The sequence below is a fragment of the Pelobates fuscus genome, chromosome 1, assembly GCF_036172605.1.
Source record: "Pelobates fuscus isolate aPelFus1 chromosome 1, aPelFus1.pri, whole genome shotgun sequence".
Classification (NCBI taxonomy): Eukaryota; Metazoa; Chordata; class Amphibia; order Anura; family Pelobatidae; genus Pelobates; species Pelobates fuscus.
The window spans coordinates 455,739,281-455,755,807 of record NC_086317.1 but is presented as its reverse complement, the minus strand read 5'-3'; the positions used below and the strand labels follow the sequence as shown (position 1 = coordinate 455,755,807).

At 40.7% G+C, this 16,527-nt stretch overlaps 1 protein-coding gene across 2 annotated transcripts in view; it reads left to right on the top strand.

Moving 5' to 3' along the window:
- Positions 1–16,527, top strand: part of AMOTL1 (angiomotin like 1) — a 173,548-nt gene that overhangs the window by 81,665 nt on the left and 75,356 nt on the right. For both annotated transcript variants that reach the window (XM_063430626.1, XM_063430636.1), the window contains one exon: positions 14,859–15,747. In XM_063430626.1, coding sequence (XP_063286696.1) covers positions 14,859–15,747 — 889 coding nt within the window. The remainder of the gene's footprint in view (positions 1–14,858; positions 15,748–16,527) is intronic.

Sequence of the window (16,527 nt, the reverse complement as noted above, 5' to 3'; positions counted from 1 at the left end):
ATCAGATATTCACCAGACGTTTAATACACTGAACAAACTATACAGGCAGCAGATAAGAGCTAGTTGGGAGATTTCGTCATTGGATAACTATCTCAAAAAAGACATGATCCCGAGGGGATTGAGAGTAAACAACATCCCATCGTCTCATGCCAATAATCCGGAACTGGTTAAAGAATGGGAAGTGGCGGCAGGCACTTGCTCAAACACCTTCATGAAAATAATATGCAAACATGAGAAAATCAAACTTGTAGAAATTGATAAACAACTAGGAGAGGAAATTGATAAAACTAGTAACTTCCAAACTGACCCTTCATTCAGCCAACTAGAGATCAAGCTCAAGCAGAACTTGGATAAATTCCAACAAACGATAAAATTTAGGAAACACCATAAATTTATTCGAGACTTGAAAGACTACGATACAGGCAATGTTTACGGCACTTTCTCACGCAGAACCAGAACCAACTCAGATAACACTATGACTTCTGACTACGACTCCTCTGATACAGACAGTGAGAACAGACAACCGGGCCATACAGCAACCTCTTCAGCTCCTATCCAAAGCAATACGAGAGGAATCCTTAAGAAAGGGGTTAATTTTTTAGAACTGGACCGCTTGGACGACCCCCCCCCGACAAGCATATCAGACCCGCAACAGGGGCAGGGGGGGTACGAGATTCACAAGGAGAAGACGTTACTAAGCAACCAGACCCAGATTATTAACCTCTCAGACTATAACTTAAATCCTCACGAGATCAACGTACTTAAAAAAGGGTTATCCTTTGTACCAGTGCCAGCCTATAACAAGTTCACATGGATCAAAGATTTACACCTGTTTGTCAGAAAGTTAGCTCTCTGTAAGTACCATCAATTACAAACTGACAAGAAAGCCAGAGAACTGGGCCTTTCTGAAACCGATTTTGAGGGGGTAATGACTTTGGTTTCACTACTAGATGAGAATGACACTACTGTCCTCTCTAACCAGACAAATTTAAAACCTAAAAGCAAATTTACACCCAATATTGGTAACTTCAGGAATATTGAAGTCTTCCTGGAAGCCGTCAAGTTTGAAATTGAAAACATCAGGAATGTAGAGCTTGATTTCTACCCGTGCATGAACCTGACAAAACTTGAACGAAGGGCACTAAAGCTTCTGAAGGACAACAGGGAAATTGTCATCAAACCTGCTGACAAGGGGGGCAACATCATTATTATGCAACCATCCAATTATGTCAAAATGGCCCTTAAAGTATTAGATGACAATGAAACCTACCGTGTGCTCCAGGAAGACCCAACAGATGTCTTTCTGGAAGAATATAAACGGATCCTGGATACGGGTCGCAGTGGAGGGTTGCTATCTAAGGATGAACATGATTTCATCCTGAACAGACACCCCAGGATAGCAACCTTCTACTGCCTACCCAAGATCCATAAAAACAAACTGGACCCTCCGGGATGCCCGATTGTATCCGGTGTCAATAATCTCACACAAAACGGGAGCATCTACCTGGACAAAATTTTGCGCCCGTTTGTAGAGTCACTTCCATCCTTTATCCAGGACACAAAACAGACCCTAGCACGGCTCTCCAACCTTAAACTTCCGGAACCAGTAAACCTCTGTAGTTTGGACGTGGAAGCCCTGTACTCTTCTATACCCCATGAGGGGGGCATACGACACGTCCAACACTACCTGGAAAAAAGAGGACCTAGCCACTCAGCTCACTCCGAGTTCGCCTTGAACCTACTTAGATTTATCCTCACTCATAACTACTTCCTCTTTAACAACAAATTCTACCACCAGGTGCGGGGCACTGTTATGGGGACAGCTTGTGCCCCCTCATACGCCAATCTGCACCTGGGGTGGTGGGAGGAGGTAGTTATAGGCTCACCCAGATTTATGCCCTTCATCCCAATGATACACTTATGGGCCAGATATATAGATGACGTCATCATAGTATGGAAAGGCTCATCTATAGAGTTTGATTGCTTTGTAGCACTCCTTAATGAAAATGACCTCAACCTGAGATTCACATCGGAGTTCGGTGGGAAGACTCTCAACTTTTTGGATCTGACCGTCTCTCTAGATAACAAGCAATCCATACAAACAACTCTCTTCAAGAAACCTACCGCCTCGAACAGTCTATTGGATTGGGAGAGCTTTCACCCAAGTTCCCTCAAACAAGGCATTCCAATTGGCCAATACCTAAGAGCCCGCAGAAATTGCAGTACAATACAAGAATTTAAAATTCAAGCAGACACCCTACGTAAACAGTTTAGGGACAAAGGCTACCCCAACCGGTGCCTTAAAAAAGCTTACAAAAGAGCATTGGACTCAGAGAGGGAAACACTATTGACTGAGAAGCTACCGACCATACCCACTAATGCGCCACCACGTATGATCGCCACGTATGATGCTGGTTGGAACAAAGTTAAATCAGGTATCGAGAAATTCTGGCCCATATTACTAAGTGATACACACCTAAAAAAGATTCTAGGCCCAAGGATTGAGATGACAGCAAGGAGAGGGAAAAATCTAAGGGACCTCCTAGTACCAAGTCATTACCAACCTCAGCGGCCTCAGATCCAAACCTGGTTGAGTACACCGGTTGTTGGGACTTTTCAATGTGGGCGATGTGTCGCCTGTAAGCATATTAGACGCAATTCAAAAACAATATCTGACAGTGAAAATAAACAAACATTCAACATCACCTCATTCTTTAATTGCAACACTGCAGGCTTGGTATACCTCCTCACCTGTGAGTGTGACTATAAATATGTGGGCAAAACTTTCCGCCCATTTAAAGAGAGAATCAAAGAACATGTTCGATCTCCTAAACTGAGTATCGAAACCCCCATTTCCCGTCACCTCAGAGAACATCACTCTGGAAAATCGCATGGCTTACGCTTTTGTGGACTTGAGCTAGTGAAACGGGAAAAAAGAAGGGGTGATTATGACAAATTTCTAAGACAACGTGAGAGTTTCTGGATATATAGGCTAAAGACCCTACAACCCAGAGGACTCAACAAAGGATTTTCATTTGCACCATTTATTTGAATCACTGCTACTAAAACTTAACACTTTTTACCTTTGGTTGTTGTATAGTTTAAGAACCATATGACAGAGATATATAAAACTTTAACATTAAGTCTATGCCTGATTGCTTTTCTGAGTTTAATCTTACAAACTCCTAAACTAAAAAGCCTGCATAGCAACTACTACCCTATGGGAGCTATACTCATATATCCTCCTTGCAACAATTTTGCTTAGCCAGTTGTGTTCCATTGAACGACATATTAGTCACACGCTTGACAAGGGTTAAAATCCCTCAAGCGTTTTGAGTTGGCTGCCACTCAAGGTCCCGGCCCCTCCTCATTGCGCGGTCCTATCTCGGATCTTCACGCCCCCCTTCGGGGTGGGCTGGCCCTAACAGGGTTTAAAATAAGGCGCCAACCCCAGTACCGGTTAGCTCTTGACAAAGGCGCATGTTAGCGCCGAAACGCGCGTTGAGCGATCACCGACTTTAACGTCATGAAAAATTGTCCTACCAAGGACCACCACTATACCATTGAGCACTATCGACGCTAATTTAGTTGAATTTAATCTAATTTAAATTGTCCTACTGAGGACCACTACTATACCTGTGAGCGATTTCGTTTGAATTTGATTTAACTGTCCTACCAAGGACCCACACGCTATTTTTTATTTAAAATATCGAGCAGTAGCAAGTCTAAGTGTAATGACAATGTCCTACTGAGGACTATCCTTAGGTCTCGCAATGCTATTGAGTTAAAGTTAAATCAGACTGTCCTACATAGGACCTCTACGTTATTATTATTTTTACTTATTTGAGCGATGCTGTGATTAGCTGTGATTAGTATAGCTGGGGATTGTGTTTTGTGGGGAATCCTCTAAGGCCTGCACGTCTAGTTTCTGGGTACTGGGACTGAAGGGGTTATCTCGCTCGGATCCCGATTACCTCAGGCTACAGACAGGCCTCCTACTCTCGTTAAACACACCGATAGTACGCCTAGCTTCTGGGTACTGGGACTGAAGGGGTCACCTCACTCCTATCACCACTACCTCGGGCTGTAGACAGGCCTTGCACCTATCGTTTAAACCCACTGATATGACTTGTTACCACATGGGCATTTCAACGTAAGCGTACTCCCGCTGTGGTTTTGCACTGTCACTTGCGGGTGCATTTAGTGGATTGCGGAGAATGACTGCTAACCAGGTCTAAATAGGTCCAGTGTGAACCACGGAGCGCTATATCACTCCTTGTTTGGTACCTCTAAGGGTGACAAGAGGTGGATAGGCACCAATCATTTGCTATCCACTCTCGATCTTCCCCTTCTACCTAAATACGTGCCTCGGACTCTATGAAATCACTGGCTGTACCTACACTAGGAACACTGTCAGTACTTAAAATATAGTGCTAGTCTAAATGACAGTGTTCCCCCTAGACTCTTTTACGAGTCCTCCAATCTACTATCACTAAACGCTGTTAACTATCCTCTATGTGGTACTCAGGGAGTCATCGCAATTTATACTGGGCATGACTCATACATACTGTATCCACCTTGTAGCTGCCTAACAGAGTCTGTACAGCTACATTGTAACACAGTGTCTATATTGCGAGTATGTCTCAGTAGGGTTTAATTGCCCTACTCCCTCTCATATATCTATCTCGGCATTGCTCATATAGTAGTTCATCTACTTTTTACTTTATTTGTATTTCCCTTAAGAGGGTTAATAAAGATTTATTATTTTTCCACTATTCTTTGTAATCAATGTAAATAGGCTCGTTCTTTAGCTCCCTCTCACAGCATTGTATTGCCATACACTGACGGAGCACTTTTCATTCAGGGTTTAGAAGCCGATTATGGATGCACTGCTTTAGTGTACTCCACTCAGCTTCTTCTTTTCGTATGTTTCTTTTTGTGTGTTATGGTTTTTATATCTGTTGCTTCTTTTGCGCTTTAACTGTCATTTCGTGAAGGTAACCCATTGTTTTGAAAAGTGGGACAAAAATAAAAAAGACTTTGATAAATCTGTCCCAATAAATGTATCGGTCTTCCTTCTGCCACTCTAAATTTGGCAGTCTGTTGTAAAATGGATATATATATTTTTCAGAGGTAAGTCAACACTTTTTAGAGCATTTGTAGGACATATTATAGACCACAAATGATGAATATCTCCCATTGACTCAATCTCGCTTTAAGCATGTAAACCCACTGTCATATATAGGGCATGGAAGGTGCAAAATGTAGTTTAGATGGCAACCGTTTTAGAACACACTGGTTAAAGCATCATTTTATACGCTCTCAGTATGGAATGTTAACTGATGCTATGAATGGTTCGCTGGCTCAGCTTTTGGCACTTCCGGAAGGGTAACAGTGAATCTGAAGTGGCCGCACAGGGTTGAATCCAAAAAAGGTGCTATTTACAGGCCCGTGTAAGACAGATGGTGCAATAAGAATATCATCCAAAAACATCTTCAGAGCAGGGACACAGCGAGTGACGCAGAATATACATCCAATGAATCCTGACATTACAAAGCTCCGAAGAATTGGTAATAATCCCAAAATGTTAAGAATTAGCTTTAAGGATACAGATTTTAAAATGTTTAGGTCAAAGATATAGCTATGATTACTTAGCGATTACTCCATTATTTGCAGGTTTAGTGAATAAGCCTCCTTGTACTTTGCAGTTTCTATCCATATCCAGGTGGTGCTGGTGGATCCTTTCCTTAACACTGGGGAAGGTGTTAGTAATGTATGTTACAGGGATTTCTATCTGGTTTGTGCCATTGGGCCCAGGTTAGGTATAGATGGGATCCTGCATTCAGTCTTTTGGGAGATCGTAGAAGCGGCGGAGTGGATTGCCCAGCAGATCCCAGGTAAGAAGTCAAACCATTCAAGAAAGGTTTGATTCTGTACAATGGGGAGCGCCGGGGCACTTCTGGTCTTATAACCACTACACTGAGCTGTAGTGGTTATTATTATTATTATTATGTTATTTATATAGCGCCAACAAATTCCGTAGCGCTGTATAATGGGTGGACAAACAGACATGTAGTTATAACCAGACAAGTTGGACACACAGGAACAGAGGAATTGAGGGCCCTGCTCAGTGAGCTTACATGCTAGAGGGAGTAGGGTAAAGTGACACAAAAGGTAGAGATAGTATTAGCCTAATGAGTTGCAAGAGAGGAATCAGTCGGGAGCTATTAACAGTTGAATTGATACGCTTTTATAAAGACGTGGGTTTTTAATGATTTTTTTGAAGGAGTGGAGACTTGATGAACATCTAACGGAGGAGGGAAGTGAGTTCCACAGGAACAGTGCAGCCCTCGAGAAGTCTTGAAGGCGAGCATCAGAGGTAGGAGTACGGGCAGAAGATAGACGTTATGGTCATTGGGGTATTTTTTTTTAATGACCCGTCTTGTGTAAAGGGGTCTGGGGGACCTGTGAACAGGTCTGTCCTGGTAGCTAAGGAAACATTACTAACCTATAGCCCTGAAGATTATCTTTTTGAATTCTTTATTTTTGAGGGTATGCAAGTAAAGAAATCAAGTTGCAACGTGCATAAATGGATAACATGTAACAAATTACATATAAGGCAATCATTGTGTACTATGGAATCGCACAGGTGCTATGTCTACCCATTTTTTATTTTGTGAGTCAGGCTAATCCTCCTCTTGTCTGTACAGAGAAAGTACAGTGAGATGTCTAGGAGGGCTTGGGTAATATGCTTGGTGTGCCCTGTTAAAAGATGTTGGGTGATATGCTCTACATAGGGAAAATGCGCGAGGGGGTTGACAAAGCATAGATAATATGGCCTGTGGTTACCCATGGCCATTTGCGGGCCTCGTGGTCGGTCCATGGCTTTCAGGTGGTTCGCCTACCTCGTAGTGAGGAGCTATTAACTAGTGGGCTGGGACCCAACACGGTCTGGGTAAGGGGGATGGGGATGGATAAACACAAAGTCTGGACTCTAGTACAGACTACAGGGCGCCACAAGCATTAAGGTGTGTGGTGATCTAATTAAAGATGATACTGAATAATTCAGAATAATGTCATAAAAATACCATATGTGAAAATATAAAATCCAATTTATTAGGACAATATCTAAAAGTGCAACATGCACAAAAGAATCAAGAGCCCCTAGAGGTAGCAGCTATACTTATACAATGCTTGAGTAAAGTGCCAAATGCTAAAGTGCAGGACATACAAAGTGTCAATGATATTTTCTTTAAGCAAAAGAATGCACAAATACTTTAACAGAAAAAAGCATGTAAAACTAGACTGCTATACCAAAATTGTGGGGTTCTTGCAGGTGCTCGGTGCTCAACGCGTTTCGTCGGTAACGACTTCCTCAGGAGCTTGCTGAATTCCTGCCGGTCTTCTCCCTCTTTTAAATTCGCCGGTCTGGCCGCCAATTAGCGTTTGCGCATGCGCAGTCCGTGCCGTGCGCGCCGTCATACGTAATGACGTGCGGTTAGTCGGAGTGCGCATGCGTCATCCACGCTGGAACGCAAATAAACTTTATGTGTAATATACACAGCCACAAAACGAGCAAAACTCCACTTGGAGCGCTCGAAAATAATGCGGTCTGTATTCACAGACCTGCCTACATCCAATCTTTGTGTAATTACAATTTCAGCATCCTAAATAAAGATGCAAATCGGGCCTTAAAGATAGAGAAGACCAATTTTAATTGTGTTAATTTACTTGCAGAAAATGTGGTATATAAAAATCTATATATGGTATGTGAAAAAATGTGAAAATCTACATGTATATATATATATAAAAAAGGAAAAATAGGACTTGATAGCCCATTTGCATCACTACATTCATGATATAAATTACATATATATATCTAAGGCTAACATAGAAAAGCTATCTACAAGAGGTCATAAAAATGAACAATCAATCAGTGGATTCTAACGAAATATATGGAGAATATCAAATAGTTGGATATCAAATCCATGAATACAAAATATAGAGATTAAAAAGAGAATAAAGTTCAACTTAATTGGATAGGGAACAGATATAAAATAAACAAATAATATCAAAAAGCCATGGAAGATTATAGAAAATGGCAACCTCTATATAGTGAGGATCATTTTATGAGATTCAACGAATGGAGGAGCTTTCTCTTGTTTTCTTCATTGCACAAACCGGACCAAAGGTAAATATAAAAAATAAGAATAAGGATATATATATATGGCGAAATCTAGATAAAAAGGGGATATAAAAACAAGTTAATATATGCAGGTTAATCCATAAAAACCAGTATGTCAAGATCCGTATTAAGACCCGAGGGAACCGAAGCTTATCTGTGTGACATGTTTAGTAAATTATATCAACCGATATCAACAGAAAGAAAAACATTGTGGGAGTTTTATATATTGTTGTTTGTTTTTATTTCATTTTCTTTTAATGTTTAACATACACTTACAATAAAATAAAACATAAATTGACTTATTTACTGTTTTTAATGATTACATTTACATTTGATTACAATGTAGTCTCTGATATAAAAGGCTCAGAGATGTTCTGGGATTTTTGTGTCTGAAGATGGCAATTTAAATCCATAAATCATTTGTCAATAAAGTTACTTTATCTCCCTTACCTGCAACATTTCCCCATTTTAGGCAGCTGTGTAGTAGATCTCCTTAGCAGCTTAAAATGTTGCCTTCTAATGTAGCACTTCAGGAGTGACAGTTAAAATATGATGAGAGGGTAGGGCATTAAGCAAAAGGAAATCTAGCTATAACTAACTTTATGTATAAGAGCGAGTTTACACTGTTATCTAAAGTTTGAAGCTAATATCTTAGCCCTGGCACCGTGGAGTCTGGCAGGAGCATACCACAATGTCCTTGGGATACTGACAAAATAAAACTCTACGCTTAGAAGGAATAAAAACAAAGAATTTGAGTGTAATTGTGACACGTTCATTGCTTACTGCCTGATGCAGTGCGGTTTCCTATGTTTTTCAATTGAGTAAGGGAACCAGCACAGTTTGGAAGACTTAAGGACAACTTCTAATCTCACAGATTGCTGTTTAGACAACTATTGGGCAAACCAGTGGTCGTTGAGATTTCAATCCACTACAACTCCCCATCACCTTCAGCCGCCTGTGTTTGCCATTAGCTAGAGACAAAGTCGCAGCTTATTTGTGTTTCGCAAGGTTTTTCTGCAATAAATGGGCAAGACAAATAGCACCGCTAATTACACACGAATATGCCCCCCAGGTCACGAGCTGGTCTCCTCAATGTGTTTGTGAAGGCCAAAGGGTCCCTAAGTTATGCTGAATAACACGCAATAATTAGTAGCCATAATGCTGCAACATGCAGAGGAAAGTCTATTTTAAAATGCAGCTGGGTTTCCTACGTTAGCACATAGAATGCTTTCATCACATTGTTCTGTTGACAGATCACAAATGGTGGATTTATCACCTGGAGGTGGAACACAGTATGTTTGGAGATGTGAAGTGTTTACATTCTATGCAGCCTGCTTTACTAATGTGTGCAAACCGTGAATAACAAATAATTAGGGGAACATGATGCATGTCTAGCTAGGTTACATCTGTACAGCATGCACACGTACAGGGTAGAAATGTTACACATAAATGGACTGGAGTATTCACACCTACTTGGTGGGAAGAATTACTAGAGAGCAACTGCACTATCCTGGACAGAATTCACGCAAGATCCATTTTATAGACCAGTTTCTTATTATTATTATTTTATTATTTATATAGCTCCAACAAATTCCGTAGCGCTGTACAATGGGTGGACTAACAGACACATAATTGAGATCAGACCACTGGACGTACAGGAACAGAGGGGGGGGGGGGGACAGAGGGGGTTGAGGGCCCTGCTCAATGAGCTTACATGCTAGAGGGAGTGGGGACTCTATGAGGTGTTCTGACCTATTTGGGAAGTATATATGTATTTCTGTAAATCTTGTTTTATGGTTTGTTCTTTTGGGGGTGGCGGTAGGTTGGCCCAAGTAATGTCATGATACAAATGCAATGCATTGCTTCAAATATTCACATTTTGATCTATTTTTGTAAAAAAAAAAAAAAAAAAAGGGTGATGTGCAGCAAAGTATCATAATGAGATATTTAACAGGGATTTTAAGCTGTATTACAGACACTGACACGGAATTCACAATAAACTGGTTCTTATCAAACTCATTTTATAGTTGGCTGCAAAGAAGAATTTTCACTGAGCATGTAAATGTTCTTTATTCACCCCAATCCCTATACCTATATTTTTCTGTATGACTGAAAAATCCTTGTTTTCTTATAAAAACTAATTACTATTTTTAGGTGTAAAATATATAAATTTGACATGCCAAATGGATATTGTACATCATATAAGAGCAAATTTAATAGGCCTGCATGCCATGTACCCTAAACAGACACTCCTGCTTGGAGTTTATAAATATGTGGGGAGGAGGACTGACTAAGCAGGATAATATTGTCTGCATCAGGTGCTTAGATATTTGTTTTTAATAAATGTATTATTTTATTTTGTATTATTTTCTACAGCTTTATAAGAAGGGTGCTAGATTTGCATGTAATATTTATATAATACCAGGGCGTGACAAATTTGCTAGGAATCTAGGAGCAATTATTTTATTTGTTTAATCAAAGCTTAATTTTCAACTACAAAAATGCAATGCTTAAAGGGATACTATAGTCACCAGAACCACTGCAGCTTAATGTATTGGTTCTGGTGTCTATATCCTGTCCCTGCAAGCGTTTCAATGTTGACACTGTCTTTTCACTGCCTTTTCAGCGTCTCCACTCTCTGCATGGAAACTCTGAATGTTCCGCATAGAGATGCATTGGTTCAATGCATCTCTATGAGGAGATGCTGATTAGCGCATGCACAATAGCCTCTGGCTTGGCTGAGATCATCAAGATTATCTCGGCCATGGTGGCAGGGACAGTTGCAGTGAGACCACTATAGCATAGAAAAGGGGAGTAAAAACACGATTCCCATGCGATCGGAGGGGGGACGGTCACCTTAACAGAGACAAACTGGCAGATACACACACACTCACTCACTCACTCACTCACTAACAGACACACACACACTGAAAGACATACACACACTCACTGACAGACACACATACACACTCACTGACAAACAGACACACTTATTAATATATTTTTTTATTTCAATACATTTCTCCATACGTTTTGGGAGAGCTGGAGGAGATCATTTCCCTGTGGTTCAGTGTAGCTGCTGTCATCTTCCTGCTCCTCTTCCTCTGTTCTGTTGCGCACTATTTAGTGATGGTGGGGCCAGAGTGACATCATATTCTTGCTCCCGGCATCACAGCAGGGCGTGCGAGAGAGAAGAGCAGAATATAATAGCACAAGGGGGCTCTAAAGTGGCCAGGGCAAACACCCAGTCTAGTTCTAGTCTCTATGGGAACCTGGCGCCTGGGATTTGTCAAGCCTTGTTACAGCTATATATAATATTTATATTCAGATATTTCATGAATATTGTTCACTTCATCTAAATGGAAAACACATTGTTAATGCCTATTCTTGATTTGATCTGTTCAATGAAATCTGTAATGAACAGTTTACGACTTTCAATTAGAATAGAATTTTATACCTATATTTAAATGTGGGTTGGGTGGTAGTTTTGACTTTGTATCTAAAGGACACAATTGATTCTCTTTTAGAACTTTGCCTCAGAATTGTGCTATTGTTTAGAAAGGGAAGCTAGTTTTCTGACACTTGGCTTTAGTGTTTCCTTGTCTGGGTATAAATGGGAGTTGTGGTGTAGCAGCAGCTAAAGAGTTGTGGTTTTGTGGACATTTACAAGGCACATATGGCTGCCACATATTTGGGATGTTTTATTGAGGGCAAGTTTGAAATAGCCTTAAAATGGGAGACACATCATGTATTCGGGGAAAGGGCAGTTATTTGCTGGCTGTGCTCTGGGCAGGAGTAAAAATATCCACTCTAGCTGTGAGGCCTAATACAAATTGACCTGCATGGGAATTCTCCATGTATGCCCTGGAGACGCAGACTATTCCAAGGAATTAAAGAAAAGGTCTTCTTTAAAATTAAATATATCCAGGGCTTTTTTTATTCTACCCCCACCCCATTGCATGTATGTTTTTCTTCCGGGAGAGGTAAAGGAACACTCCACTGCCCAAATAATCACACAAGAAAAAATTAAAGTCACTTTTCACTGGGGGGTATATCGTAAAAGTTCAGGCAAAGGTTGCAGATCTTATGAACTGCAGCTTTAGCAAGCCATCCGCCTTTTTCCCCCAGAAGAGACTTTCAGTTTTCTCACAGGGAAAAAAACTATCAGAGGCTTCTCACCATGCAAGTGTGCACGTCTGGCTTTAAGTCTGAAGGAGTTTGTCTGAGACCTGTGTCCGAAAAGGCAGACACGTTCAAGTAGAGCGTGCCTGCCACTTCTGCTATCTCAGGGGAGCTAACGGAAGGAGGCTGCACCAGGGGGGTGTTCTCCAGTTAATTTATAAAAGTGCTGATTTATCATAGAAATTGGCACTTTCATAAACTGGGGTTAAACTAGGATACTCCTCACCCATAAAGCAAGCCAAAGTTTTTTTAAAGGTAAGGTGAGAGAAAGTTGTTAAGGTGCCTGGAGTGTTTCTTTAATTAACAACACTGTGTTGCTGCCTCTAGCCATTGTTACATCAATGGCATCAGTGCCACTCACTATATTTGGATTCAGACATCTGATAAGTTGATTAGGGATTTCCATTGTGATACAGACCTTGTCCTTATTTCACATATCTGATTCTTTTGCTAAACTGAATGTGTTGCTTCTCACAGACCCTTCATGGTGGCAGTGAAAGAGTGTCTGCTGTTTGTTTTAACTCATGCCTGTATCAACTGATGAACTCCATTCATCTAATTAAATGCCTGTAGCTTAAGATCGACTTAGTAAACAACTGTAGAACTCCGCCTTGAATAGGAAACATTTAAATATCTGAAGTTGTGTAACTTCTTTTATCTTCCAAATCTGTGCGCCATAAAAATAGGTGTTTTTGGCATTTTATGTTAAAAATAGATTACGGTCACAGCTATGTCTGTATTTCTTGAGGGGAACATTGATGACCCTGAATAATATTCTAATAATTCATCGGTATGTTTTGTGGTTTACCAACCACTAAGCCTATTCAGAGGAATAGGTGCTACATTGTTGACATTAAAATTAATTTCTGTAGTTCTGGTGGTTGTGTTGTGATCTTTTGTGAGGCACGCTTTACATGCAAAGAAGATACGTCTGGGCAACAATGGAAGTTCTCGTTGATTTTGCATATTCAGATATGAATAGTGTCATAAAAATATATTTTTCTTCAAGAGAGAGGATTTTGAAGTACCTGTAAATCCGTTTCCAATTTTGAGGCACATGTTGACTGTGTGCCATATCTTGTGTTATCAAATCAATAATGAAATGAGAGCCGCGCGCGCATTCACACCGCCCATAGGAAAGCATTTCTCAATGCTTCCCTATGGACCTTCTGCACGCTCAATGCGATTTTTCGCATTGAGCGTCGCAGAAGCGCCTCTAGCGGCTGTCAGGAAGACAGCAACTAGAGGCTGGATTAACCCTGCAATGGAAACATAGCAGTTTCTCTAAAACTGCTATGTTTACAGCTGCAGGAATAAATCCTGGGGGACCTGGCACCCAGACCACTTCATTGAGCTGTAGTGGTCTGGGTGACTATAGTGGTCCTTTAAGATCATTTGTTAAATACCAGTAGTTGCAGGTAAATATTTTTTGAATGTAAAGTGTGCAGTTTTGATGAGTTCCGTATACAGTAAATATATATTATACAGCAGTGAAAAATGTTCTACCATTTGAAGAATTAAACATTTCATATAGATGGTATTTGAAGAGACACTGTAAACTCCTATTACTCTGATTTCTGAAACTCTACATAATTGCATGATAAGGGAAAAATATACATTCTCTGGTTCCATGCGTACATGTATAGAGGCACACACTGTGGCCTGCAACATGGCCCTGCAATTTAATTAATATAGTTTCATGAATGTAACAGTGCTGTATTATATGTACAATAAACCCCTGACTGGCATGGGGTATATTGGACATGTGGACAATGGTCTGGCGAGGAAAAACTGCTAAAGTATTAAAATATTTGCGCAGGGGTTTGCTTCAGATGCAGAAGTTTCAAAATTATCTCATAATATCTGTATAATATTAAACATGGGTGTCAGCTCAAGCCTTGAGTTTTCCTTTAAGTTGAATAATTACTGTCTCTTTAAGTGGATCTTCCCTTTTAGTAATGATATCAGAATGGAGGGTGAAGGGAGATTGCTGTGAGGTTTTAACCAACCAATATACCTTTTTTGTTAGATGCACAACTAGTCTCAATTCCTTCAAATAATTATTGAAAACTCACTTCTTTAGAAAAAGTGCATCAATTAAACTGCTAACAGATTTTCCTCCTGCACCCCGGTTCCTCTTCTAAAACTGTCATAATTTGTTTTTCAAAAATAACGACAAACAAACAAAAAAACAAAAACACTCAAGCCCCTCAGTGAATACTATTCTAGCAACCTAGTTTTTTACCCTACCCTTACCTTTTGGGTCACTATACTCCACTAACCCTCATATCCTCTGTTCCTGTGGATCCATCTTGTTTGGTTTCAAATATGTGTCTGTCTGTCCACCTGTTGTACAGCGCTGCAGAATCTGTTGAAGCTTTATAAATTAAATATCAATGACAGCTTTTGGAAATGTATTTTAATTTAAGCACTATTTGATCTGGCATAAAAAACTATAAGCTAATATTTTGGTTATTGTTCTGTTTTGTAGAAGAGAAACTGCCCAGCTTCCTACCTCCGGATTATCTCAGGATATCAGAGGTGGAAATGCGAGGTTCTGAAGATGTTTCAACAGGAACTGTACTACACAGATTGCTCCAAGAACGACTGCGGTATGGCAACCCGAATGAGAACATGAACCTTTTGGCTATCCAACATCAGGCTACAGGACCAACTAACATCACCGCAACTACTGTTTCATCTACGGAAAACGTTACTCAAGAAGACCCACAAATGGTAAACCAATCAGCTCGACAAGAACCTCAGGGGCAAGAGCATCAGGTGGACAACACTGTTATGGAGAAAACCCTGAGGACTGCTCAACCCCAACAAAATAACGAAGAACTACCCACTTATGAAGAGGCAAAAGCTCAATCCCAATTTTTCAGAGGTCAGCAGTTAGTACCGGTAACTGCCGGATTTTATGTTGCCGAGGTTGTGGCTAATCACAAGTCCAAAACGGAGGGCAGGCCAACAGTAAGTCGTGCCAACAGTGGACAGGCACATCAAGATGAGGCTCTCAAAGAACTTAAGCAAGGTCATGTGCGCTCTATGAGTGAGAGGATAATGCTGTCTCTAGAGAGAAATGGAGCTAAGCAGCATCCAACTACCTCAGGCAGTATAAAAGGACTTAAAAATGGATCACCTTCTCCAGCCTCGGCTTCAGGAAAAGGAGCGGAGCAGAGAGGGCCACCCCCGGACTATCCTTACAAACTTAAAGTGTCAACATCCATCAGTAAAATACAAGACCAAGGGCCCTACAGCGACCAGCAGCATAATTCTGTTCAAGAAGCTACAAAGCACAACCCTGTTCATCAGAAAAGCAGAGCCGAAGCATCTGCACTTCGATACCAGCAGCCTCCTGACTATTATGGAAACAGGTGATAATGAATTGTACTCAGCTTTGCTATAATCGCCCAGTTAAAATATGTATAAAGGCAGGGGAGATTATGGGGCACTTCTACCTAGCATCTGAAAATACAGTTCACACAGACCTGTTATGACAGATATGGCATTTAGTCCTGCTAAAGAAAGTGTCTTGCCTAACCACTTGGCTGATGTGGATGCCGAATGCTTCTCGTGGCCATAAGTGGCGTTGTAAGTAGAAAACAAAAACTGGTCTTCTAGCAACAATTCTTACTAAGGATACATAGCTGGTGCTTCACAATATCCGTGTCTCATTCTTTTCTCATATGCCTGGCTATAAATCTATTGATACTCAACATTCTAAACTAAATTCTGTGCTAGGGGTTGAGAGCAGTTCTAATATTTGCAATGAAATCCAACTCAGAGCTGTGTCCCAGGCCTGGGTTCAAAACATAGCTTGAAACAAAAAGACTGTTGGGTTTTCCAATGTGTGCCAGTGCCACAGTCAGTGTCCCACCTGTATGGATCTAGCACATCTCAGAGTACTGTGTGCGTGATTGAAGAGATTTGTGTTTGTATGGGAATGCAGAGGTAAACTTAGTGTCTGCTGTCAGTATGTGGGTGTGCTTAACCCCTTAATTACACATGACATGTGTGACATGTCATGATTCCCTTTTATTCCAGAAGTTTGGCCCTTAAGGGGTTAAATACATGGTTGCATTTCTGACTAGTGTGTAATATAGGAAATATATGCGTGTCCTTGGAGTATATTGTGTGGTGTGTGTACATGAAGG